This window comes from Muntiacus reevesi, chromosome 2 (assembly GCF_963930625.1).
Source record: "Muntiacus reevesi chromosome 2, mMunRee1.1, whole genome shotgun sequence".
Lineage (NCBI taxonomy): Eukaryota > Metazoa > Chordata > Mammalia > Artiodactyla > Cervidae > Muntiacus > Muntiacus reevesi.
Genome location: NC_089250.1, coordinates 60,677,097 through 60,704,234, shown reverse-complemented (window position 1 = coordinate 60,704,234; position 27,138 = coordinate 60,677,097). Strand labels below are relative to the sequence as shown.

At 49.1% G+C, this 27,138-nt stretch overlaps 1 protein-coding gene across 1 annotated transcript; it reads right to left on the bottom strand.

Moving 5' to 3' along the window:
- Positions 1–1,278: 1,278 nt before the first annotated feature.
- BPIFB4 (BPI fold containing family B member 4) lies at positions 1,279–27,041 on the bottom strand. Its single transcript, XM_065919755.1, has 16 exons — positions 26,936–27,041; positions 25,911–25,973; positions 24,908–25,427; positions 23,838–23,942; positions 22,943–23,086; positions 21,769–21,832; positions 21,236–21,296; positions 20,152–20,243; positions 18,190–18,393; positions 16,855–16,908; positions 13,977–14,147; positions 11,724–11,791; positions 9,730–9,772; positions 7,468–7,531; positions 4,965–5,041; positions 1,279–1,302 (listed from the first exon to the last, which is right to left on the bottom strand). Exons 1-16 carry the CDS (start codon positions 27,039–27,041, stop codon positions 1,279–1,281), a joined length of 1,860 nt encoding a protein of 619 aa, XP_065775827.1.
- Positions 27,042–27,138: the final 97 nt, after the last annotated feature.

Below are 27,138 nucleotides of genomic sequence, written 5' to 3'. Positions count from 1 at the left end.
GACCTGCTTTGGCCAATGAAATGTGAGTGAAAGCGATGCTTCCTGGTGGAAGCCTGGAAGTGCTGGTGCTTGACTCCCTCCTTATGCTTTCTTTGCTCTGGGGACTGTGCAGATTTGGGGACAAATTCAGCCCAGGGCTCCCCCCTGCAGCTTATGAACAGAGACAGTGTGATAAGTGGAGAGGGCTGAAGCCCTGCAGCTAAATCATCAGGTTTAAACCCCAACTCTGTCATTTTGCAGCTGTGCAACCTTGGGCAAGTCACTGCAATTCTTGATGCCTCAGTTTCCCCCACCTGCAACATAGGGAACTATCCTGATACCTACCTCATGGTGCTCTCATGAGGTTAAATGAGACCAAAGTCTCAGTGCCAGGCTCAGCAGGTAGCAAGCACTCCATAAACATCTCTCAGGAGGATGAGGCAGGAGGATATCTTATTTTTGCCTCTTTCATCTGTCCCCTGGGACCTGAGATGCACCCATCCACCGCCCTTCTGGACGGAAGTAAGTCACACGCTGGGAACACAGAGAAGATGGGGAGGGGCGAGGACAACTGAAAGCTGAGACCAGAGTGGAGAGCTTTGTCATCTTGGCGAATGGGAGTTAGGCCAGAGGGCAGCCCTCCAGCAGTGCAGTCAGTCTAATGACTGAACTTGCTGCTTCTGAGTGCTGAACCTCCCCAAGTGCTGTGGAGTTGGGGGTGGGGAAACAGGAATGAGAGATCAGCCAAACTGAGAGCTGAAGAAGGCGGTGAGAACTGAATTAAGGTCCCCTCCCCACCCCCACCTGCCCCCCCTGCCACCCATCCACAGGGCCCTCAGAGGTGTCTGGCATTTTTCAGTCATGGACTGAACCATCTTTCATGAGGCTGTAGCTACATCTGCCAGGTGCCCCCCGCGAAGTCTTGAACAAGGAAAGAAACACCCAGACCCTGAGGGAGGGTCCTCTGGGGAGACTCGCCCCAACTGCAGGCAAAGAGGAATCTTTTATTGAAAGCATAAAGTTCTCAGCTTGGGGTCTGGCATGGAGCCTGAGAGGCCTCGGTCTTCTAGGAGAACTCTATGCCCCTGCAGGGGGCTGACCATGGATGGGATTGTTGGTCGATGGGGGCAGTGGCTGGACCCTTTCTCAGAGCAGCAGCAGGTGAGAAGAGGGTTGGAGGGGTGGGGAGGGACCTGTTGAAGAGCTGAAGAGACTTGGAGCGGGACCGTGGCAGGCCAAGCCTTCCCAGGATGGTTCCGGCTTCTCCCCAGGCTGTGGCAGCAGCTCTGCCTCCGTCATTCAGGTGCTCAGCACCAGAAGGTCCTTGGAGGGCAGAACACAGAGCTGGTTAGTGCGTGGGGTGGCTTCTGGCTGCAGCTCAGCAGACAGCCACCTGCCTTGGGGTCAGGCCAGCCGCATTTCTTGGCAGCAGTAACTCTGAACAGTGGAGACAGCTGGGGCCAAAGGGGCCTGAGAATCACCCTGGCTGTGTCATTAGCTTGCTGTGAGCAGGGGATCTTGGGCAAGATGCTTCATACCCTACCCCTCATTTGCTTCTTTTCCAAATAAAGAGAAGTAGGCCTGAGCCCCTCTCCAAACCCTCTCCAAACTCCTCTTCCAAACTCCAGTTTTCATAATTAAAAAGATCTACAACAATAATAAAAGCAACAGACTTAATTCATAGCAGAAATGAATACCCATGTGCCCATACTGTTATAAGTAATTGAGTAAATAAATAAATGAGGGAGAAGGGATAACTTTTCTTTACAGCAGAACTCCAACTAGTAAGTGTGAAAGGAATTGCAGAGATAAAAAATCACCATTCAGGCAAACAGCACAGTAATAACTGCTGAAGGCAAAAATCATTAATGAATGACAAAATTAATAGGAAAAGTGTGGTGAGAAGCAGAATATTTGCATAGAGTTGAAGTTTAAGCCCCACACGATATTAATTAGTTATAAAGGGAAAAAATAGTAACTTGGTGGAGAAACTGGCAGGATCCACCTTAACCACAAGATCAAAGCTGAACATTTCCGAGAAGGAGATGCTGACATCACGTGCCCTGACATGGTACCCTGACAAGGGCACAGCATTGTTTGGCAGCATTCTTGCCAAAAATACATAACCTCATCTAATAATGAGAAACTATCAGTCAAATCCAAACTGAGAGACATCCCACAAATCCAGCCCAACTCATCAGAAATGTCAAGGTCGCAAAACACAAGGAAAATTGAGGAACTGTCACAGATTGAAGGGCACTAAGGCGGTGTGACAACCAGCTCTGAAGCGGGAGCCTGGATCCAGAACCAGACAAAGGACATTAGTGGGAAAGCTGGTAGGTGAGGCCTGAGGATTTGTATTAATGTTAATTTCCTGACTGTGATCATTGTACTTGGATTACAGCAGATGCTGACACTGGAGGAAGATAGGTGAAGAGTGTTCTGGAACTCTCTGTAATATTTTTGCAACTTTTCTATAAGTCTAAAATTATTTTAAAATAAAAAGTTAAAATAAATGGCTAGACCCATATAGTAGTAGTAATAAGAAGAAGAAGAATAGCTACCATTTACAGAGGGCCTATAAGACTCTTGAGGAGTCCCTTGGACTGCAAGGAGATCAAACCAGTCAATCCTAAAGGAAATCAATCCTGAATATTCACTGGAAGGACTGATGCTGAAGCTGAAGCTCCAATATTTTGAACACCTGATACAAAGAGCTGACTCATGAGAAAAGACCCTGATTCTGGGAAAGATTGAAGGCAGGAGGAGAAGGGAATGACAGAGGATGAGATGGTTAGGTGGCATCACCAACTCAATGGACATGAGTTTGAGCAAGCTCTGAGAGATGGTGAAGGACAGGGAAGCCTGGTGTGCTGCAGTCCATGGGACCGAAAAGAGTTAGACACAACTGAGCCACTGAACAACAACAGAGAGCCTACAAGAGCCTCTGAGTCTTTCTCTTTTTTTTCTGAATCTTTCTTTAAACCAGTGATTTTTCACCTTTCAGACCCAACACCCATTTTTCATTTTATTATAGGTCTTCATATTACTTCCTTTATTCTGAAATGAATCTCATAGATTACATAATCTACTGATACATATATTTTAAAAGCTTGTATAATTCTTTTACTGGAATATACAGAAGAAATAAAAGATAAATAATTTATAACAAAATAATATGTATTGGGTCAGCCAAAACGTTAGTTTAGGTTATTCCATGAGATGTTACGGAAAAACCCAAATGAACTTTTTGGCCAACCCAAGATTTTGATATAAAATGCTCAAGCGTGATTATTCAGGAAAGAAAATTCACCCTTACTCATTTCAAAATCCCCTTCAGGCTGGGGAGGTGGGTTGCAATACAGCCTTGGTTGAGAACCACTGGTTTGAGCTGTCTCTGTTACTTCAGGACAAATCCTGCCTCTCACCAGCTGAGTGACCTTGGGCAAGTGGCCTACCCTCTCTGACACTCAGGTCCTTCACCTACGATGTGAGGCAAATATTGACCGGAGTCCTGGTAAGGCCCAAATGCATATAACACAGTGCATGGAGCACCGCACATGCTCAGTAAATGGTAGAAATGATGACAGTGGTGATGATGGAGATAATAAATTGCTGCCAATCCTGTTCACATTTCCTAATCCATTTTTAAAAGTGAATGATGACCGTTAACACTGAAATGCTGTATCTCACTTAATCTCTCACTGTCAGCTCCATGAGGTGGGTGGTGGCGGTGTTCCCCATTTTCAGATGAGGAAACTGAGGCTCAGAGTAGTGTTGAGGTCCTGAAGGAGCTCAAGAGAAGGGACCATGACTGGCACCCCTAAGGACTGCCCAGAGCTGGCATCTGACCCACATTGCCCATTCAAGGTCACTGCCACCTCTCTTGACTCTTCCCCAAATGTTGGGGGGTGGGCTGTCCCCTGGGCTGAGGCCCAAGCCTGGCATGAGTGTGAGGAGCTTGGCTTTCGGCACACAACTGGTGGCTATGCAAATAGGTGCCACCTTTTGAAAAGGACTTTGTCAATCTGGAATCATGTTCCGGGATCATGTTCTAAGGAACTAAAGCCTGAAGCCAGAACAGTTTGTGCACCAGGATGTACACTGCACCTTCTTTATTACAGTGATGCTGATAATGACAGACACTTCTAGAATGCTGACTCTGTGCCAAGGGCTGTACAAGGCACTTTATGTGCAGAACCTCTTTTATCCTAAGTGCAGCCCTGTAGATATACACTATGATTAGCCCCTTTGTATAGCGGAGATAACAGGCCCAGAATCACTCAGCTGGAAACTGACAAAGTCAGGATTTAAACCCAGGCCAGTGGATGCCAGGACCCTTATTCTTTAACTCCGATGCTCTACTGACCAACCCCCTGATTAAGCCATGTTTAAAAATAAAATTCCAGAGAGATTGGAATGAAAAATAACAAAATGTTCTAAGTAATAATTTCTGGGTTGCAAATATATCTAGGAAGATAAACGTGTGCTTGTTTCATCTTTTTTGTATTTTTTGAATTTCAGATATTGAACATATGTGTATTTTGGTAGTGGTAACAAGACCCCCTCCATGGCACTAGCCATGATTCCAATTAGTAATTATTTCAGGAATATTTTCCCAAAGACCCATCTACCCACTGGTTGAAGCTTTGCAAGGGCCAGGGTTTTTGTTCACTACTGTTTCCTCAGCCCCTTGGGCATTGTCTGGCACATATTAGGTGCTCAATAAAAATTTTTATGATGAACTATGTCACACTTTCACTTTGGACAAGTCCTTTACTGCTTTGAGCCTCAGTATTCCCATCTGTGAGATGGGGGCAGTGATGAAAGCTTCATTTAAGGCTCCTAGCAGCTTTGTTTCTTGTTCCCTCAGCCCCATCCTTTGAAGGTAGAGGCTGCTATTGTCTCACCCTTCCCTTCCCTTCTCTTCCTCCCAATTCCTGGGTTTGCCGACGAAGGCAGAACAGAGTTCTCTCTCTCCTTACCTCCAAGATGTCAATGTCTGCATTGCTGAAGTCGATGTTGAGGATTTTGGGAAGAGGGACACCAGAGCCCAGCACAGCTGTCGGGAAAAAAAATGACCAGGTACAATCAGCATGGCCAAGAGCCATCAACCTTCCCAAAGCCTCCAGTACTATGTCTTTCATACCTCCAGGACTTTGTCCTTGCCTATCCTTGTGCTGGGAGAGCACAGCCTCACCCTTGCCTGCCTGCTGAGTTCTGAGATTTCCCCGAAATTCTGTTCGGATGTCACTTCTGTGAGGTCTCCTACCCACCAGACAGAGCAACTCTGGGCTCCTGCCACTCTTCCCGAACAACTCCATTACGGAAACTACAACATACTAACGCCCTGTCTTCACATCTGTCACCACCACCAGATTGTGAGTTTCTTCGGGCAAGGACTGTGTCCCCAGCATCACCCAGACCTGGGTGGAGCACAGAGGAGGAGACAGAGGTTTGCTGAATGAAGGCACAGAAGGAAACACATGGGACCCCAACAAGTGACTTCCACGGATGGTCTAGATCATCAGATGGTTTAGATCATTGGAGCCTAAGCAGACCTGCTGATTAACATTCTAGAAAGAAAGAAGGAAGAGAGTGGATGAGGAAGGGAGCCAGCAGAGGGTGGGAGAGGCAGGTGGGGAACACGGCACTGAGTGAGGTTGAACACACTACCTGACTCCAGCAGGATTTTTCAGAGGACTAAGGACATTGTGAATCTACCCCCAAGGAACCTATGCAGTATTTCCCAAACTTGCTTGGTCGTGGAACCCTTTTCTCAGAGTATCTTGTGGGACTGATTTTCTATGGGATCCTTCTTGGGAATCCTGGATCTAACAACCCAACCTCTCACTTGTGAGAATGGTAAATCGCAATAGAGTGCGATTGAGGGACTTGCTGTCAAGCTCACAGCTCCTCCTAGTGGTGAAGCCCAGGTGAGCATCTCCCTCTATTGGCTCCCAGGTCAGCCCAGCCCCATCCATCTCCTGACATCATCCTCTCCTACCAGGGACCGAGCATGGGCTTGGTGACCAGCGCTTTTCTGTGGTTCTGATTCAGTCTCCTCTGGTGACAGTCCCCTGAAAAAAGGTCTGATTGACATCAAGAGTTCTCCAAACGAACTGAGCTGGTACAGTTGCTGCCACCCCTCTTCATCCCATCTTCCAGAATGCAGAAGTGGGGAGAGTGGTTGGGGTCCAGTAGTAATGAGACAAGCTGGGACCTGGGACCCTTTGCTGCAATGCTTGCACCTGGACACACCTGTCCTCAAGCAAGAAAATACAAAGAAACTGTATGGGACTAAAAATAACAGTTGGGGCAAATTCTGGACAAAAGATAAAAACAAACCAAAAACCTAACTGCCACTTTTGAAGAGCCTGGAGCAAAGAAGAGGAGGTCGGGAACACAAGCAGGGTAATGTGCATGCCCTGTACACACAATACCACCTAAGGGGTGGACAGATCACTTAGGTCACCCCTCCTGCCTGACCACTGGACCACCCTTACCCTCACCACATATAAGAAGCAAGCTTGCCCCACTCAGGGAGACAGTAAGCAAGGGAATCTGTTTGTTCTTGCTCCCCACTCGCTGCAGCAGGGACCCCAATAAAGCCTTGCTTGCATTTCTTGTCTAGCCTCTGATCAATTTCTATTGATTAAGGGAGCCAAGAACCCTGGTTGGTAACAGCTTGAGGGCTGTGGTTCTTGATGGAGCAGCTGACCCAACCTCCAGTGGCCCCAGGGCTCAACATGGAGCCACAGAGATGAGGCACCACTCTGTTTGATCTATTTATAAATTTAGGCAAGAAAACCCTCTAACTGACCATGTAACTGTCTAGGGGGTTAGGAGGCTGGGAATATTGGTAACAGCAACTTTAGTTCTGTCTGTACTGATTGAACTTTTTACATTAATAAAATACAAATGTGGTCCCTGTGCAAGTAAAAATAAATACACAATTAAAGATAAGTCAGAAAAAATAAGTCAGGAACACAGCCATGTGAATTAAGTTAAAAATGGTTAGGAAGGCAAATTTTATGTTATATATATATATCTTACCACAACTGAAAAGAAACCCAATGAAAATAAATATAAAAAATTTTTTAAAAAAGGAAGAAGAAAAGTTTAGAAGGAAGTATACCCAGATATTGGGATTAATTGTGTCTGGGAGGTGAGATTTTGTTTTCTAACCTCTCCGGACTTTCTAAAATGTACACACATATAATTTTCACATATAATAAGAAGTTCACAAAGATAATCAGAGAAATCAGTCAAGTAAGGTGGGGCAGGAAACTAATACAACAAAAGCAGCAAATAAAGAAGTTGATGGAATCTTGGGGCAATATTTGCATTCAGAGGCTGAGATAAATTAGCTTAGAGTAAAGGTCTCAGGAATGCTATTGAGGTGGAACAGCTGTGTATCATATATGCCCAACAAACCAGTAACCTGCTGATCCCCAGGCCACGCACCCCTGGGGCACCCTCTCTCACCATTCATTGCAGGCATGAACGCCAGGTCAAAAATCTTCCCTACCAGCACCTCCAAGAGGCCAACCTGCAGAGGAAGAACCAAAAGGCAGAGATTCACTCAGGTTGGAAGGGATCCTTGAGCTCCCAGCTCCCCGCCACCGTGGCTGGAGAGGAAGTCGAAGAGCATCTTCGGAAGAATCTGGGAGCTGCAGCCAGAGCCCCTGTGATTCCAGAAACACCAACCCCAAGGCACATCTGGCCCACCTGCTCCTTGCACAGATGGGCAGGCTGAGGCCCAGTGCCCGGCAAGTGCTGGCCCAAGGCTCATGGTGAGGCAGAGACCGAGGGAGAACAGGTCTTCCCAAGGGGCACAGAGCAGGGGGTCTTTGGTGGCTTGGAAGGCCATTGCGCTTTGTGACCAGCACTTCCGCTCCCCACCCCAGCTCAGCTTCCATGGACTTCCAGGCAGCTTCCCTCACCTCTCTGACCCCCAGTTTCCTCAGCTGTAAAATGGGCCAACAAGTCCAGCTTGCAAGGAAGCAGTGAGGATTAGGAGCAGATCATGTAAAATGCTTGGCCTTGAGCCTTTTCATATAGCGTGTGTGCGCGCTATAGTTGTGTCCAACTCTTTGCAACCCCATGGACTGTAGCCCGCCAGGCTCCTCCGTCCATAGGATTCTCCAGGCATGAATACTGGAGTGAGCTGCCATGCCCTCCTCCAGGGAATCTTCCTGACCCAGGGATCGAACCCGTGTTTCCTGCTCTGCAAGCAGATCCTTCACCTCTGAGTCACCAGGGAAGCACTTTTTCATATACAACTACTCTTCATGTCTCTAAACCTTGCTTTCTACATCTGAAAACGTGAGTGGACAATCATTACCTCAGGGAGTACTTGTCCAAATCAAACACAAGCTCTTCTGTGTAGAATAGCTGCCATGGTGTGCTGCCACGTGATACCATGGTGACCGAGCATGGGATTCAAGTCCCAGCACTGCCTCTTACCTGGTGGCTCAGTTGGTAAAGAATCTGCCTGCAGTTCAGGAGACCCCGGTTCAACTCATGGATCAGGAAGATCCCCTGGAGAAGGGAATGGCTACCCACTGCAGTAGTCTTACCTGGAGAATCCCCATGGGCAGATGAGCCTGGTGGGCTACAGTCCATGGGGTCATAAAGAGTCAGACACGACTGAATGACTAACACACCGCCTCTTACCAGCTCTGTGACCTTGGGCAGGTCACTTAACTTCTCTGTGTTTGACTTTCTTATTTGGAAAGTGGGCCAATAATTGCACCCAAATCATAAGCTTGACTTGAGAATCAATAGAGAAAGGCTTGATTTAAAAATAAATAAATAAATAAATGGTTAATGTAGTGCCTGAGGCCAATTTCTATTGCTCCAGAAATATTCATTAATTTCCCATTAAGTACTGGTGTCTTTTTCCATTTGGAGTCCAGAGATTTCCATTCTAGTCTGAGCTCTGCCCCAACCAGCTGTAAAGCACGTCACTGCCCCTATCTGGGTACCAATCTCTCCATCTATAAAATGAAGCTGATGATACCAATCCTATGAGTTGTTTGGATAAGAAAAGCACCAGATGGTTTGATTGTCTCTGCATAAGTGGAAATCTCACCCAAACTTGCCCCAGAAAGCAAGCATCAATTTCATTGCCAGTTTATAAAATCAGCAGTTCAGTTCAGTCACTCAGTCATGTCTGACTCTTTGCGACCCCAAATGGGCATTTTCAAAGTCTTAGGTGGGGTGGGGGACACAATAAGGAAAAAATTGATGAAATAAGATCAAATTCTAGAATATAAGTGTCTCAGATTCATGATCCTTAGAAAGGCAGAATTTCAGAACGTGGAGGTTTCAAAAGAAATTCAAACCTGTTTGCCTTACAGACGAGGAAATAGGCTCAGAGTGGGTAGGTATAGCCAAGGTCACACAAGAGTCAATGGCAAAGCTGAGTCCCCCCAGTCCAGGAAGGAAGAGGTCCCAAAGGTCATGGCTGCTCCCACAACCACCCACCCTTGGGTGGAGGATTTGGGCCACGTGATCCCCATGGGGGCAGTTAGAATGGGACGCCACAGGCATGGTAGAAGGAGCTGTGAATCAGGACTCTGTCCCTCACTTGCTTTGTGGGCCTCAGTTTTTCCATCTGTAAAACGAGGCCTGACAGCACTGATGCCAATCAACACCTTGGAATTCACTGACATCCCAGTCCCCGGCCAGCCTCACGGGGTGCCATTCCCAGACTTAACTCTGGGGCCTGAGCTTGGTACTTACGTCAAAATTGCCCACGTTTGAGGTTCTGAGGTTGAGGCTGGTCCTGAAGATGAAGAAAACAGCTCATTAGAAGGAGCTATTGGGACTTCTCTGGTGGCCCAGTGGCTAAGACTCCAAGCTCCCGATGCAGGGGGCCCGGGTTCAATCCCTGGTCAGGGAACTAGATCCCACATGCCTCAGCTAGGAGTTTGTATGCTGCAACCAAGAGTTCGCAGTAGACCACAACGAAGATCCAGTGCAGCCAAAGAAAGAAAGAAAGAAGTAGCAATTGCCTGAGAATCATAAGATGCTCACATTTCAGCGAGAAGACCGTCCACCAACACCCTCAGGGAGCCCCCTCTGGATCTGGGGGAGTTAATATGAGTATGACTGGTGTCTATTATGGAGCATTAACCATGTACCAGACACGATGACATGTGCATAAGGCTTGCATCGCAGCTATGTGTCCTTGGCAAAGTACTTAACTTCCCCGTGCTTCAGTTTCCTCCTCTGTAGAGTAGGTGTCTATAAGCACTAAATAGGGTAATTCAAGTAAATCCCGTAGAATCACCCCTGGTACCCAGTGAGTGCTGTGCCCGCATGAGCATCATCACTACCTGGCAAGATCCTTCAGGAACTCCAGGAAGGAGGAACCAGAGGCTCCCAGGAAACCGGCCAAGGCCACAGAGCTGGGAGAGGAAGCCCCGGACTCACGCCCTGAGATGCACTCATGGCTGCTGGGCTGTTCTGAGCAGGGAGGCCCGAGCCTTGGTTCAAGGTCTTTCCCTGCATTGTGAGGGCTTCAGTCTTGCTGCACCTGAATCTCAAAGGCAAACCAGCAGTCCCACCTGAGAGAGGCGGGACCAGACCCGCTCATGGGCAAAGAAACATTGGAGCCACTGACCTCCAGGGGGAGCAAAACCAATGAACAATAGAGGCTTCTCAGGGGAGAAGACTGCTTCAGAATGTGGGAGTCCTTCCCAACTTCTACTCCGTCCCTCCTTCTTCCTGCTCCATCCAGGACACCCAAGCTCTTTCCTGCCCCTGGAAGTTTTCAGGCTCTACTCTACCCCTTCTCTCCCTCCAGGCCTTGGTCTCAGACCTCCTTAGCAACTCCTGAATGGCTCCAATTAGCATCACAGTAGGAGTAGCTCTCACTGTTGAGCTTGATAAATACTTGTTGCAAGACAACAACCTTACAATGAACTAGGCACACACTGCAAGTGTTACATACACTCTCATTTGTCTTGAAGTGGGACCCTTCAAGACAATAATAACAATAATAATAACCCTTGCGGCCATAGGCTGATGTCAAGAATTAAATGAATGAAGACACCTTGAAGGCTTAGCTCAATGCCTGGCACATAGAAAGCATCCAATAAATAACAGCTATTATTGTGAGTCCTATAAGGTAGAGACAACGATGCTCATTTTCAGATGAGAAAAGTGAGTTTCAGAGAGGCAAGGTCACCTGGCTACATCACACAGCCAGTCGGGGTTCGTGGGAGGATCTGAACCCATATCACTGGCTCCATAGCTGCTGGTTTTAACCATTAGACACAGCTCCAAGTCAGACAGACGTGGGATGGCTCACAGCCCCACTCTGTTCTCATACTGTAGCCTTCCTTGAGTAAATAAATCCACCTCTCTGAGCCTTAGTTTTCTCCTCTTTAAAATGGGAGAATAATAGCCCTGCCTCTGCAAGGCTGAATGAGATCAGACACAGAAGGAGCCAGCACAGAGCCCGGCTAATCACCAGCCGCAGCGGTATCATTACTGCCCATGCTGAGGTTGGCGGCAGGTCCTTCTGTGAAGCTCACGGCTCCACCCTCCTTGCCCTGCTCACACCAGTGGTTTTGGCAGTTATGGCCCATTTTCCCGTGTGCAGTCCCTTGGATTTACCCAGCAGCCAAGTCCAGAGACCTCTAAGCCCTCCCTGTGAGTTGGCACCAGGCATAAGAATGCCAAAGAGGTCTTTATGAAAAGCGAGAACCCTCGGCAGCAAACCCGCTTACTTGTCCAGCTTGGCGTCAATCATAAGCTTATCATTCTCCACGGAAAACATGGCCAAGAGTTCTGTGTCCTGGAAGAAAGGGAAGGTGAATGGAGCCTCACTGCCATCTTACAGTGTTCATCGCTCGCCGGGGGCTCCCTCTGAGACCCCCAATAACACACAATGTAATGGATTTCCCCCACCTCTGGAGGAAAGGAGTTGAGAATCATAAATTGCCTGCGTTAACTGTTGTTCACAAGTAAATCACAGCAAAGGCTGGAGGAACATTCTTAAGAAAGGAATAGTCATAGGAAGCCAATGATTGGCACGGGGGTCGGGGATGTTTATTGAGTTTCTCTGAGCTGTCTCAGAGGAGGCGGGCATGGCCTGCAGCCTAGGAGACCTGCTTCAGAACAACTGTTGTAGTTGCGATTGGGCATCATCACTGCCAGTCATAACTGCCCCGTCCCCCCAAGAGAGGGCATAAAAGGTTCAGACTCATCCCCTTCTCTAAGCAGAAGCCTTGTTGTCAGAAGACCCCTCTTAGCTTCTCGGCCCTCCTCCCCACCAAAATAAAATAAAACAAGTTGGTCTTGTGAGAAAAGGGAAACTTCCAACAATTTCAGGCGATGCTATTAGTAAAAACAATAATTAGGACGATGGAGAGCAGCAGGAGCACTGGATGTATGTGGCAGAGACCGATCCAGGCGTGGGAAATTTTCCTGGGGAAATGGCACTTTTCAGCTGAGACCTGAAGGGTATGTACGACTTGGCCAGATGGAAAAGAGGGTGTGAGAATGATCCAGGCAGCAGGAAGGGCATGTGCATAAGAGCTAGGGCAGGAAAGGGGTTGGCAGAGGGACAGAGAAAACCAGAGTGTGAGGAGGGAGGGGACTCCTGGAGGCTGGAGTGGGGGTGGGGCCAGACCAGGCAGGGCATGTGGGCTGGAGCGGAATCAGGGCTGATCCTGGAGGCAGTGGGGTCACGGCAGGGTTCTGAGCTGGATCAAATATATGGGCTATTGATGGAAAAAAATTCCCGCATGGCTGGGACACATAAACCGGGGACTGGCTGAGGGGCAGCCATCTCCACTCCTGGGTGAGAATCAGCCCTTTAAATTTCTCATCTGACGATGCCTAGCATGGACTCCATGTGTGCTCCAGCCGAGAACATCCACCTCCCATACTAGAGATGACTCACCACATCTCCAGCCCTGGGAGGAAAGACTGGAAAGATACAGCAGACAGGACAGGACCCTAAGTGTCTGAGTCTGAACCTTTCACCACGGAGGGGGAAATGGCCCCCAACACAACTGAGCACATTCCTTCCACAAATATTCACCAAACACCTACCGTGTGCCAGATTCTGTGCTCGGCTCTGGGGATCCTACAATGAATGAAATGGTCTGCGCCTCTGCCCAGTAATAAACTAACCAATGAATTCATTTAATAATATCACATTAAGGCTATGAGCAATGTAAAGCAAGGGAGACAGGGAGAGAGATGGGAGGGGTGGGAGTATTTGAGACAGGTGGTCTGGGAAGACCTCCCGGAGGAGGTGACATTAGATCAGAGACCTGATGGAAGTCAGGCTTTGAGCCATGCAGATGTCTGGGAGAAGAACATTCGAGACAAAGTCCCCGAGTGGGACCATGCCTGGCATGTTGGAGGAACACTGAGAAGCCAAAAGGTGACCGGAGGATGCTCAGGAAGGACTTTGTGGATGGTAGAGGATGGGCTGTGTGTAAGTTTGAGAGAAAGACTTTCAATCAAAGGAATTACATCATTTTAAGAGGATTCCCCTCTGTGAAATAATTGTGGAAATTGTTGATTTGTATCTTTTCCTCCTGAGTACCATGGACAAGAAAGCCAGAACTATCTGTTTTGTTCCCCTTTCTCCAGCCTGTAGTAGAAAACATAGCACATAGTAGGTACTCAATAAATATTGCTGAACAAATGACTGAAGACTGCTTTAGCACGGGGTGTGGTACACAACCTGTGAGAATAATACCAGCCAGCACTTTTGGCTTCCTTCTGGTGTTTCTGGTACTTCCCTGAGCGTCTCATTAATGCCCTGCTGCCACTGTCGTGGGGTACAGAAAAAAAATCAAGCCCGAAGGTCACACAGCCACAAGTGCCCTTAAAGCTTGGATTTGAATCAGGTCATCTGCCCCCAAATCCATCTCATAGTCACTATGGGGGGGGGGGGGGGCGTGGGGGCCTCTGAAGGTGTCTGCAGGCTCCCAGAGACCACATGACCTCCAACCCCCACTCACCACATCGATGAGGCAGATGGTGGTCTCGACGTCATTGGGCTGGGAGACCATGACCTCAGAGGTGGCGAACACCTTCACCACCGCCTGGTCCTTCTGCAGCGTCACGGAAGGTGGGTTCGGTACCTGGATCCTGATGGTGAGGGGGCGGGACTCGGGGTACTGCTGGAACACCTGTGGGCAGATACCAGGTGGGGTGAGCAGGGCCCTCCATAGCAGAGGGGAACTCAGGGGCTCATCAGCCAACCTCTAAGCACAGAGCAGGGGGTCCCACACTGGATCCTCTCAGACTCAGCAACATTGCTTGAGTCCTACAAACCACATGCAAAGCCTCCAATCACTGTGGGGTTTGGCCGGGGGCAGTCTTCTCCAAGCCTCTCACAAAGAGATATCGTAAGAAATCAATGTGATCATGCCAGCAAAGCTTCAAACTCCATACTTGACACTGATACTGTGGAAATGCTCAAAACCCAGTCCTTAGGGAGATAGGGTCCTGGGGTGGGGGGGGGGGAGGGGCACTGAGCTTGCTGTTGGACACTCATGATTTCATTGACTCGTCACAGCTCCATACATTGCTTTTCTTCTCCATGTTACAGATGAGAAAACTGAGGCTCAGAGGGGAAACATCAAGCAAATTGTCCAAGGCCACCAGGAGAACTGAGATTGTAGGCCAGGTCTGTGTGACTCGGGAGCCCAGGACCTCTCTCCCTTCCTACTGACTCCGGATGTCCCACCTGGAATGAGAAAGTCTACAATTCCAGGTGCCTCACAGTGAAATTCCCAGAGCAAGGCACAGCCAGCCCCACCCGCCTGGATTTGCTGGGGTCTCTGGAGATGTATGGTGGGAGGGATCAGAGCCTGCTTGCTGCTAACTGATTCCTCCAAATTGGCTAAAGGGACAAGTCATCAAACGACCAGCCCCCATATTTACTAAATAACTGCTTTACCAAAAAAGTTTAAGGAACATTTTTCTTAAATATGTTAAGTGAGCATAAATATATGGAAAAAATCCCAAAGTTACTTTAAAAGGAAACCAATTTAAACGTCAACTTTTCTATATCCAGTGCAGTAGTGTATGTCCTGATCCTAAGAAGGCGTTCATTTTCCTGACCACATTCAAGGTGAAACTCTTCTGGAAAGCTCCTCATCTAACAGCAAATCTAATAAATATAACCAATTGGCCACTCAGTGGACTCACCTTTGGGCAAATTGCCTCTCAACAAATCGATAATTTGGCTCATTGACTTTTTACAAAAAGGTTTTCAGGATATTTCCACAGAGGGGCCCAGTGTCCCAACCACCTCCACCCCAACATGCAGAATCTCCAAGAATTCACAACTCTCCATTCACAGGAACCCTGAGTGGTTACCCTGAATTCTCTCCACAGCAGCAGAAAACTCTGGATACCTATCCTGGCTCTGGTCAAGCACCTCCTGGTAACTCCGGGAGACATTCCTCCATGTCTAGCCTCAATGCCCCCCTGCTACAGGCCCAGCCCCATAGCCTGAGTCTTTGCTTCACTGAACTCAGCTGGGCTGCCGCCACGTGGTGTGGCAGCTCTGAACTGGTTTCCCCACCTGTAACTGGGTTTCTCCTCCCTTCTGGACCCATGTATGGGAGGAGGATTAAAACCACATGAAACTGTCTATTCTTAACAACATTCATGAACCATAAAGTGCAGTGCATGTAAGAAGTGGTCTGATAAACAAAAGTCCAGTTGATTGAGGAGTCCGCCTGCCTCCTGGTGATGCCTCTGTTTGTGTTAATGGTGCCCTGCCATTCAGCGTTCAACCACACAAGGGCGATAGTGACCATTTGTTGAGTGCAGTTTCCTTTCCTTTGAATTCCACCCAGAACAAGATGGGACAGGTAGACAGGAGATGAAAAATGTCTAAAATGGTTGTCAATTACAGAAATCTTTGGCGCCTGTATTACACCATTTAAGAAGCTCTTTGCTGCCAGGTTCAGGGTAGCAGGCCTGGAACCAGAGGTAGGACAAGAACTGGGATCAGAAAAGCCTTTGTTCCACTGTGCATGGCAGCTGATCCAAGACTGCATTTGCATTTGCTTTTTTTTTTTTTAATGTTATTATTAACAAGAACGATCATAGTTAACATTTCAGTTCAGTTCAGTCGCTCAGTCGTGTTCAACTCCTTGTGACCCCATGAACCGCAGCACACCAGGCCTCCCTGTCCATCACCAACTCCCGGAGTCCACCCAAACCCATGTCCATTAAGTCGGTGATGCCATCCAGTTAACATTTATCAAATGCCCACTCTGGGCCTAGATTCAAATCCCAGAGCTGCAGTCACCCTGTGAGGTTGTCATTTTTGCCCATTTTTCCAGGTAAGAAAACCAAGGCTCAGAGAGGTCATTTGCCTAAGGGAGAATGGTTGGGATGTGCTGAGCTGGAGTCAAATTCATGTCTGTCAGCTCCAAAGATGAGGCTCTTTCCCTCTAGGCCTCCATGCTCTCCACCGCCAAGCTCTGCATCAGTATCTTTATGAGCATCATCCCCTTTGCCCTCCTGGATGAACCTGTGTAATAGTTATTAGCATCCTCCTTTGACTGATGAGGAAACTAAGGCTCAGAGACATTAAGACTCTTGCCCAAAGACACACAGCGAGGAAGTGACCAGGCTGGGATTAGACCTAGGCAGGCCAGTCCATGACTAGAGCTCAGGTGCTTTCCACCTCAGTGCTCTGCGCCCACACACCCCCAGGGGTCTGGTCTCCAAGCCTTTCTCACTGTACTTTCAAGGTGCGGGGAGAAGGTTGGATCTCCCACCCTAGTGCTGAGTGTCTTCCCTTCCTACCCAGCTCCTGGGACAGTGAAAGGGAACGTGAGGCTGAAGGCAAGGGGAGGCACCACCCATACGTACCTTGGGAATCAGGGCTCCCAGTGTGGACGTGGTGAGTGGAGGAAGCTCTTCAAACTGCAGGGAAAGAAGAAGGGTTGTGTGGGTCCCCGAGGCTATGGAGACAGACAGGAGTTGCTAACACAGTGATTAAACCTCTACCCCTCTCAGACAAGCAGTGGAGGCATGTCCTCTCCCTTAAGGACTCTGCGGAGGGACCACAGGTCCAACAGGGGCCACCATGCAGAGCGAGGTAGCCATTTGGGGGTTAAGTGAATGGGGCAGTCGCTGAAGCTTCCACAGACAGGACTTAGTGCAGGAGGCAAGATCTGAACCTTTCTTCTCTAAAAATGTGAGTCTTTATGAAAACAAGATGGACATCAGTGGGTCCATGTGTGAAACCCAATGTCCATTAAGTGCATGATGCCGCCATATCCCTGAACTACCTATGTTATTATTTAGCTAATATCTAGCTTTTAAAAATTATCAAATACTAAGAAATGGAAAGCCAGTACCACTTGACAGAAGGTGATGGCATCTGTAAAACTAAATGCAACAAAAACAAAACAATGACCTCACACTGTGCGTGGATACCATTGTCTGTGGGGGGTGGGGGAGTTCTGTTCTCCCTGAGTTAAAAGAGGACACCTAAAAGTTTAAGGGAGGGTCACATCAGACTGGCACCAAATGGAGACTTTCCTCTTGGTAGAATCAAGGTTGACATAAGGCACATGATGGGGTTATTTTGAGAAACTCTTGTTCTTATGAGATACACACCGAATTTTATGGAACAAAATGTGATGACTCCAAACACTCAAGCTGTTCAACAGCAGATAGAGGGATACGTAGATAGATAGACAGACAGATAGATAGATAGATAAAGATAGGTGGATGGACGGATGGATAGATATAAAGCAAATGTGGCAAAATATTAACTGGTGAATCTAGGTGAAGGATATTGTGACATTAATTGTATTATTTTGCAGCTTTGATGACAGCTTGAAATGTTTTAAAAGAAAAGATTTGGAGAGAAAATGACTCTGGAACATACCTAAAGGTGATATTTTATTCTTATGTCTCTTAGTTATGCATTATCAATGTTTACCAAGCAAAAGGATTCAAAACACTTATACTGAGATACAGACATATGGATTTATACTATGCTTTTTTAAAGGTTTGGAATAAAATTATGTAGAATTGGATAGGGAGCAACGTTTCAATGTTGTTTAGTGTCATGAGTTAAGGAATGGACTGTCCACAGTCTGCTTTCAAGCCATTTCCCAGGACACTGGGGACTAGAGAGAATCAACAGTGAGCTGAGCGCTGCCCCGCCGCCTGGTCCCGGGGGCCCTGACTCACCATGCCATCAGTGATGTCAACATCCAGGGCCCCTTGCTTCTGCAGGAGAGTCAGCACCGAGCCCAGAAAGTTGGCAGAAATGGCCAGTTGCGAGTTGGTGTTGTCGCCCATGGGGGGCAATTCTGGCATCTTCTGCCTGGGAGACAAGGCTGGCCGCCCCAGTGGGTAGTCGATGAGGTCTCCTCCAGCTTCTCCAACCAAAGTCTGGGGAAGTAGAGAAGAAAAGAGGAGGAGAGGTGCAGAGAGAAGAGTGGAGGAGAGGGGCTAAAGGCTGGAATGAATCCCTACATTTGCCTACAGGCAGCCTTCCTTGGTTAAACCACTGGGTCTGAGTGACTTTCATGTATGGTCCCATAAATTCTATTTGTGATGGAATAGCATCTCTCGATGAGATGGTTAGTGTGCATCACCAACTGGATGGACATGAATTTGAGCAAACTTCAGGAGATAGTGGAGGACAGAGGACCCTCATGTGCTGCAGTCCACGGGGTCACAGAGTCAGACACGACTTAGTGACTGAACAACAAACGTCTCTTGCAGTTCCTGCTCTATGAACACTTATAATTAAGCCATGGTTCAGTGCCATATATTTGAAATAGAAGAATGAGAGCCCTCCACTAACAATGTAGCAAGCTGATGCACCCTCCATATACACTAGAGTATCTACTCTTTAAAGGCCAGACTACTCTCCATAGCATAAAAGGTGTTGTGCGGTCTGCCTCATCTGGAGTCACTCTGCCTCCCTCACCCCCCTTCCTCGATGCAGCCACCAGGGTCTTGTCTATCTGTACCTCCACTTCAGCACCCCTACCATCCATAGATGCTTCCTGCCTGCCGTTTCCTCCCACACACTCTTCTTTTGTTCTGTCCCACTCCGTTGGCTGGTCTCAGCTCAAGTATCACCACCTCCAGGAAGCCCTCTGTGACCTCCCTGGGTAAATCATATCCCCTGCTTTAGGCTCTGATAGCCCAGGAATCCCTTTCGCAGAGCTCAAGATTTCTAATCGTTTGAGTGATTCTTAGATGGCCCATCCACTCCAGTAGATGGTCACCTCCCTCAAGTCAGGGATCTTGTTATGTTCACCACCAGTCCCAGTCCAGAGTCTGGCACACAGTAGCTAACTGATAAACATCTCCTGAATCACTCTGTGCTTGTGGATATACTCAATGTCCACATACATTTGTGCACAGGTGTGCTGTGTCTTTGAGAGCTTGGGTGTGCCTGCTCTGGGTCTGATGCAGGAAGTGGAAGGCACTTGTGTCTGTGCAGCCCAGGGTAAGTACGTGTGTGTGTGTGCATGCACGTGCACGGTTATGGGCCTGATTCAGTGGTGTGCTTGAGCTAGCGCGCATCAGCTCACAAGAGCCAATTCCAGGCATCTCTTTCCAACCCTGTGTTTAGGGAGTCATGCTAGTAGCCTGAAATTGGTCAGGGTAGGGGTAGGGGTACTTATACCATGGGAATTCGCACACATTACAAATTAGGACTTTTTTAAAGAATCATGAAGAATCAGGTGTTAATGTCTACCAGCACACAAAGAGCCAGATTCACTCCTCCAACAAACCCAAGCCCATAGCAGCAGCTCCCATGGCTAGATGCCAGACTGCCTGCTCCAGAGCCCGGGTTCACATTTACTAGCTGTGTGACCTTTGGCAAGTGGCTTAATCTCTCTTACTTTCCTCAATAAGAGTGCCTACTTCGGGGTTAATCTACATAAAGTTCTAGGAATGTGCCTGGCACACAGCAAGCACTAGGTGAGTGTTGGTTGTGATTGAATTTCCCAACACAAATTCTTGAAGGTCCTCATCCTAGCAGGAAAAGGTCTTGTTCAAATGTTGCCTCCCAGGCATTCAGCAGCAGTCCTGGTGCAAGGGGTGGGGGGTGGGGGGGCCTCGGGGGGGAGGGGTCAGGGGAGGTGGGGTCCTCGTTCACACCTCCCCCACCCAAGCCCAGGCACTCACGTTGAGGTCCAGCTCCAGGAATTCCCCAGTCACAAGCGGCAGGCTGGAGAAGGTATACTGGACACTTCCCAGTATCCCCAGAGGAATCAGAGCTGCAGGCAAAGGTGGGGGTCACAGGAGGCTCCCCCGACCCACCCACCCAGACACCTTCTTTGTGACCTGAGAAGAGTGGGGCAGCAAGGTTCTGGCTCCAGACACCATGGAAAGAGCAGGCATTCTGGGTTCAAACCCCAGCTCTGCCTCTTCCTTGCTGTGTGATCTTGGTCAAGACACTGCACCTCTCTGAATCTCCATTTCCTCCCCTGTAAAACAGGCTTAACAGAACTCCTCGGACCATATTGGGGGTTGGGGGTGGGCAATGAGATTCTGCATATTGATAAGCTTTGTAAGCTGTGAAGTGCTGTACTGGAAAGAAATTATGGGGCTCCACAACGTGGTGCTTGATTGAGTTTGGCATTTCTCTGACTGCTTGTGATAAAGGGCCCTAACTTCTGGGCTCTTCCAACCCTGTATGGCTGTAGACACTGTGTACTGCCCAACTGGTGCTCCCATTACGCTGTGATCTATCTGGATGGAGGACCCTGGAATCATGGAGTGCACGACCTGTACAACCACGCGGGGCAGACTTGCCTTCAGGAACGTTTACTCTGAAATCCTAGACCAAGGGTGAGTGTTGGAGCCTGAATCTGAAGACCTGGACGGTCTCCATGGCATCTGTCGCTCTCTAATCTAGTGCTAGTCACTCCAGTCTCTCTAGGAGTTGAGGCCAACTCCCCCATTTTAGAGATGAGGAAACTGGGAAGAGCCTCTCCAAGTCCACACACTGCCTGCGGGCAGTAAACCCAGCATCCCGACACCATCTGGAGCCACAGCTCCTCCCTCTGGGGCTTGGGCGGAGGGGTGTCCGGGGACAAGAGGAAGGGCCAGGCAGCCCCTCTCCCCTGGCGTCAGACGCCTAGCACTGCATGCACCACACAGGGCCCTCCTTCCAGACCCTGCTGTGTCCCTGATCCCTTCTGAGGGCTGGACCCAGATCAGGTACTAGAAGATGTTGGGTGAATGAAGCAAAGAAGGAAGGACTTACAGTCCACGAGACCCAGCTGGTCATTGACAAGTCCCAGCACCACATCCACGATGGGGCAGAGCTGCAGGGGAGAGAGGGCATGGAATCCTGGTGACCGCGCAGGGGGTTGGGGAGTTATACACAGATGAGAACAATGATACTAGCAACTGTACTGACTGCCTTTCTGTGAGTGGCCCTGTCCTGTCCTCCCCGCAGCCCTGTGGGGAAGGCTTTCTCATGATCCCCATTTTACAGATGGGAAAACTGAGACTCAGAGAGGTGATGTGACTGCCACCCAGCTTGGAAGTGACGGAGCTGGGTTTCCAACCAAGAACTGTGTGTATCTCAAGCCTCACTTCCTTATCCCCTCACTTATCTGTCCCTCCACATTCCTTAGGGCCCTTTCCAGACCCCCCAAGGACACGTCCCAGCCCCCTGGCTCCCTCTCGCCTTCTGGGTCACCTCTGTGCCTCCAGGAATGGAGGCTGCACTGTGGCACCTCGCTCAGGGGAAAGTTTGTACTTCCTGCCCCTGGTCCCGGGATGGATTCTTACCAAATCAGGGAGGACATTGGCCAGGACTCGGTTTACTAAGTTGTCCACGAGGTTGGGGAGAAGCCTGAAGAGAGAGCAAATCAATGACAGTTCAATCAAACAGTGGAATATTACACAACCATATAAAGGTAAGCAAAAGGAAACTTCGTGTTTGGTACAGAAAATTCTTCCAATAGACCAATGATGAGAGAAAAGTACAAAACAGTGTTTCCAGTATGTGCTCACTTCTGTTAAAATGACAGAGGGGAATGAAGTTTACATTCTTGTTTGCTTCATTTATTTAAAAAAAATTGGGTTGAAAATCAAGAAACAAATAACCAAGATGAGCTCTCTGGGAAGGGGGAAGATGGGAGATGGAGAGGGAGGGGGCCATGCCTTTTTATCATTTTATATTTTGAACAATGTACCACCAGATATTTTTCCTTGTGAAAATGTGAATTAAAAGTCTGTGAAGTTTCTGGGTTTCCTTCCCCCTCCTCATCTCACCAGAACACCAGGGGCTGATTTCTTCTGCCTCCACCCACCCTGGAGCAGAAAGACTCAGAGAAGCCCACAGGAATAGGAAATTTGGGGCTCAAATGAAAATTTGCTGTCCCTTCATCAGTGAATTTCTCTGATCCCACAGTCTAGATAAGATGAGGGCCAGGGAGTGAAAAGAAAGTTATGAGTGGTCCTGATGTGCCCTCATCTGAGACCATCATCTTGGGGCAGCATACTGGCCACACCAGCCAATATCTAGACACTTGAAAACCCCTCTGGACACAAGGTGTGGACTCAGCCACTTTCTGGGTAGAGTGTAATAGAAAAAACTCAACATCTGATTAAGATCACATTGAACAGCATCAACTGGGAAATTTCCCTGTGAGTTAGAGCACCATTAGACACAATACCCATGTTATTCAAGTAACGTAGACTCTTAAGATGTGCCAGATTTTCACTAGGTGTTTACATTCACCATCTCAATTCCAAAGGGGAAAAAATTACCTCCATTTCACAGATAAAGTGGAGCTCAGAGAGGGCAACAGAACTGTCCAAGGTCACACCACAAGCAACAGTGAAGCTGAAGAGGTTGGAACCCCAGGCTGCTTCCAGAGCCTCTGTTCTAAATTATGATTTGCCAAAAAATGATCACTCTACCATCTGCCAAGGCACTCCACAGCCTGCTGGTACTCACCCTCGCAGCAGCCTGACTTTGATACCTCCCAGGAGGGTGTCACATCGCTCAATGACCAGCCTTGGGTAACCCGTGCGGTCCATGGTCAGCCGGACTTTGGCCGTAATGTTCACCTCCACCGCGATGTCCAGGAACCCAATAAGACTAGAGAGAGGAGACCACGGTGCCAGGGAGACCGTGAGTCAACCCCAATCACCACATTGCACCTCGGCTTTTGCCCTGGCGGTTCCTGCCATCTACTATGCTGCTGGTTCACATCTAGGGGTCCCCAACCAGAAGGCTTCCCTGGACCCTCAAGTCACCTGTGAACAAATCTATCCCCACTTAACTTAGGAGAGCTTCAAAGGCTGGGGACAGAGATCAATACATGAACCTTATGTCCAAATTCTGGTTTCCAAGGCGATCACTCAATCATATTGCTTTATAGGCATGACCTCATCCCATGGGGATAAATCAATGCAAAAGTCCAGCACCTGAGGTCCCCTAATGAGCACCACTACTTGGCAGACACTATTCAGGGAGACCATCTGTCACAGTGGCTGCAGCCACCTGGGAAAGGATATGTCTTATTGTGCCCATTGCAGGTGAAGACATTATGGCTCAGTGATATTAGGAGAACTGGCCCGACTTCACACAGGTTAAAAGAGAGTCAGGATTTGAACCCAAGGGGCCCCCAGACTCCAACCTCCCAGGATCTTAACCTCTGCATAGGCTGCCTTCACTGCTAGCTGCTCAGGAGATGACCTGAGCCCAAAGGTATAAGCCCTGTGTGTGCTGATGACACCTCAAGTCTTTTAGTCCCCACATTATGGACAAAAAGGAGAAATGACCTGCCCCAGATCTCCCAGCCAGGATGTAGGGTGGCAGGGACCCCTCTGGAACCAAGGGCACACACCTCTTCCCGTTGATGGCCACGCGGGTGTACAAGCTCAGGTAGACGCCCACGCCGGGCAGGAGCCGCACGGACACCCGAGGGAGAGTCAACTCCACGATGCGTAACCTGCAGGGGACCAAGAGCAGTGAAAGGGCAGCCACCCCCACTGCCCGGCACCCCACTCCCCAGGGACCCCCTTCCCCATACCCCCCTCCCCTGCGCCTCATTCATTCTTCTCAACTCTAGAAAGACCTATGATTTGTGGATAGAGTTTGGAAAACACAGAAAAATTATAGGCAAAAAATATGCCATGACCCAGTCTCCCACTGCCTGGAGGTCTATTGCTTATATTTCCATATTTTGCTTTGATCTTTTTTTTTTTCCATGTAAAAATGCTACTCCTTCTGCCTGTCCCTGCCCGGCTTTGTCTGGTTTCTTCCCACACATTCTTTAGATTTCAGGTCTATGCTTTCTTCCTCTGGGAAGCCACCCCTGGTCTCTCCACTGTATACCTCCTCACTTCTCCATGAACTTCTTAGCATTGTAAGTGTTTAATTGTTTCCAGGCTTCTTTATTGATGCCATATAACCCACCAGCCTGCAAGCTCCATCAGAACAAGAGATGTGTCTTGTCTTGGCTCACCATAAGGTCATGCCCCTAGGGACAATAAAGCGCCCTTCACGTAATTGATGCTCTAAATATTGGTCAAATTAAATAGTGAATATGAGGAGGAGGCTGAGCATAGTTGAAATTATATATGTATGCACAATCTTGGGTCTTTTCCACCTTGACTATATTACTATGACCATTCTACAGAGGAGGAAACTGAGACTCAGACAGAGGAAAAGAATGGCCCAAAGTCACAGGTTAATATAAAAGGCTGAGCTGGGACTCAAATTCAGGACTTTTAATAGCGAGATCCCAAATTATACAAGACATACAAGATTCAAGACATCCAGTCCTGAGGCCAGGTCTGAAAGTGTATGAGACACTGAAGACCATCCTTATTCCAACTCCAGGCCCCTGGGGGTAATTAATTCTGTTCGGAGATCATTATGGAGCTTGACAGGGAGACCCCAGCCCCTCCTTACCCAGTGATGCCCTGAACGGTGCTGATGATGCCGCCCTCGCCAAGTACACCCAGGACGCCCCCTCCTCCAAGAAGTCCTCCATCACCGAGGAGACCACCTCCGCCGAGCAGGCCACCTTGGCCCGCTAGGATGCCATCAGCTGCCAGCATGCCCCCAGTGCCTAGCAAACCACCCGGGCCCAGTGCCCCAGTGGCTACACCAGGCGGGATCTCTCCAGGCCTCAGTTCTCGCCGGTGAAGTCTGCCCACGGGCGCCGCACCTTCAGCAGACCTGTACCGCCCATGGTCCCTGTGGCTGCCGTGTGCATTCTCAGCATTGCGGTAGTTGCTGGTTCGGAGGTCCCTGACGCTTCCGTCGGACTCAAGGATCTCACCATATCGGTATTTGCCCCCCAGCTGAGCGGTGTTGTCACTGGTCTCAACGTGACCGTACTTGTAATTACCGCCCAGCTGGCGGCCATTGGTATACTTTGGGGGTGGTTCTCGGACGTGGAAGTCATTGTAGGGAACACCACCAACACCTCGGGGGAATTCAGCACGTCTGTAGTCATCGTAACGGTGTCGGCTACCGCCCAAAAGACCACCACTGCCACCCAAGAGACCACCACCACTGCTGCCCAAGAGCCCCCCACCACTGCCGCCCAAGAGCCCTCCACCACTGTGGCCTCCACCACCCAAGAGTCCCCCACCACTGCCACCCAAGAGCCCTCCACCACTGTGGCCTCCACCACCCAGCAGCCCCCCACCACTGCCACCCAGCAGCCCACCATCACCACTGCTACTCCCACCACCAAAAAGCCCCCCATCACTGCCACCCAGGAGCCCTCCACCACCGCTGCTACCGCCACCCAATAAGCCTCCTCCAACTCCGCCCAACAGATCACCGCCACCCCCTCCACTCCCGCCACCAAGCAGGCCCCCCAGAAGACCACCTCCCCCACCACCTCCACTTCCACCAAGCAGACCCCCCAGGAGAGGCCCACCACCATCACCACCAGCTTTACCCATGGGCACCTCTCTCAGGGCTGAGCGAAGAGCATCACTTTGCTGCAAGGTGTCTGAGATGGCTGCGGAGAAGCAAAGGTCTCATTCAGAGGCTCGTTCCCCCTCCGGCCCCCAGCACTGTTCGTTCCCTGGTCCCCCTTTCCCCACGTAAATGCCTGAGGTTGAATGGTAAGGCTCCTCTTGACCAGCCCTGCCATCCCCGTGAACTCATTAGCGACTGGCTTTGACCTCTCACACTTTAACTGGATTTTGACACCATTCAGCCAAACCTGGTAGATTTTCTTCATGATCCTTCCTTCCAAACATTCCACACTTTACAGTGTAAAAAACAAATAAACCAAAAAACCCTACTTCTTAGCGCATTATTCGAATTTATTCCTGGAAAACAGTCAAGGCCAGAATTATTGTCCCCACTTGATGGATAAAGAAATTGAGGCCTGTGACACTGAGGAAATGACCCCTTTTTTCATTCTATGACAGCCTTAGACAGGAATGAGGGCAGGAGACATGTCCTGCTTTGCCAGGTGACAAAAGCAAGACCCTAAGAACTGAAGGCAGGATCAATGACAGCTCCCACTTTGAGTGCTTTCTATGAGCCAGGAACTGTGATGTTTTCAAAAGGTCATTCATCTCATTAGATTCTTTTATCAATCCTCTGAGATGGGGACCATAATGACACTCTCTTTGCAGGTGAGAAAACTGAGGCTCAGAGAACTCAAGTCATAGACTTAAGGTCATATAGCCAATATCTGAACTCTAGGAAGGCTGACTCCAAGACTCAAGCTCTTAATCGCTGCTTTCTACTGCCTCAGTCGTAAACTCCCCAGCATGGTATCTGGCCCCTAGCAAGTGCTCAGTAAGTGGGAGCCTACGGAAAAGATGAAACTAAGGCCCAGAGAGAAGCCACCCATCCTTCTGATGTAGAATCTGCCAGTGAGCAAGAGAGTGCTTGGGAATTTGAGAGTTGGCTGAACTTCCCTACCCACCCCCTGCCACTATCCACCCGCTGCAGGGCTGGACTCACCATTGCTCAGCACGTCTTTGGAAACCCTGAGGACGGTGTTTGTATCTTGGCGGACGCCACACACAGCCGCCACCGACAGAGCAGTCACACACCACGCCGTCCACATGCTGGCACTGCTTCTCTGCTAAGGAGACAGCAGGTCATAGGGTCATGGCTGGGTGTCACCACCCTGCCCAGCAGCTGGAGTTAGCACCACCCCTCCC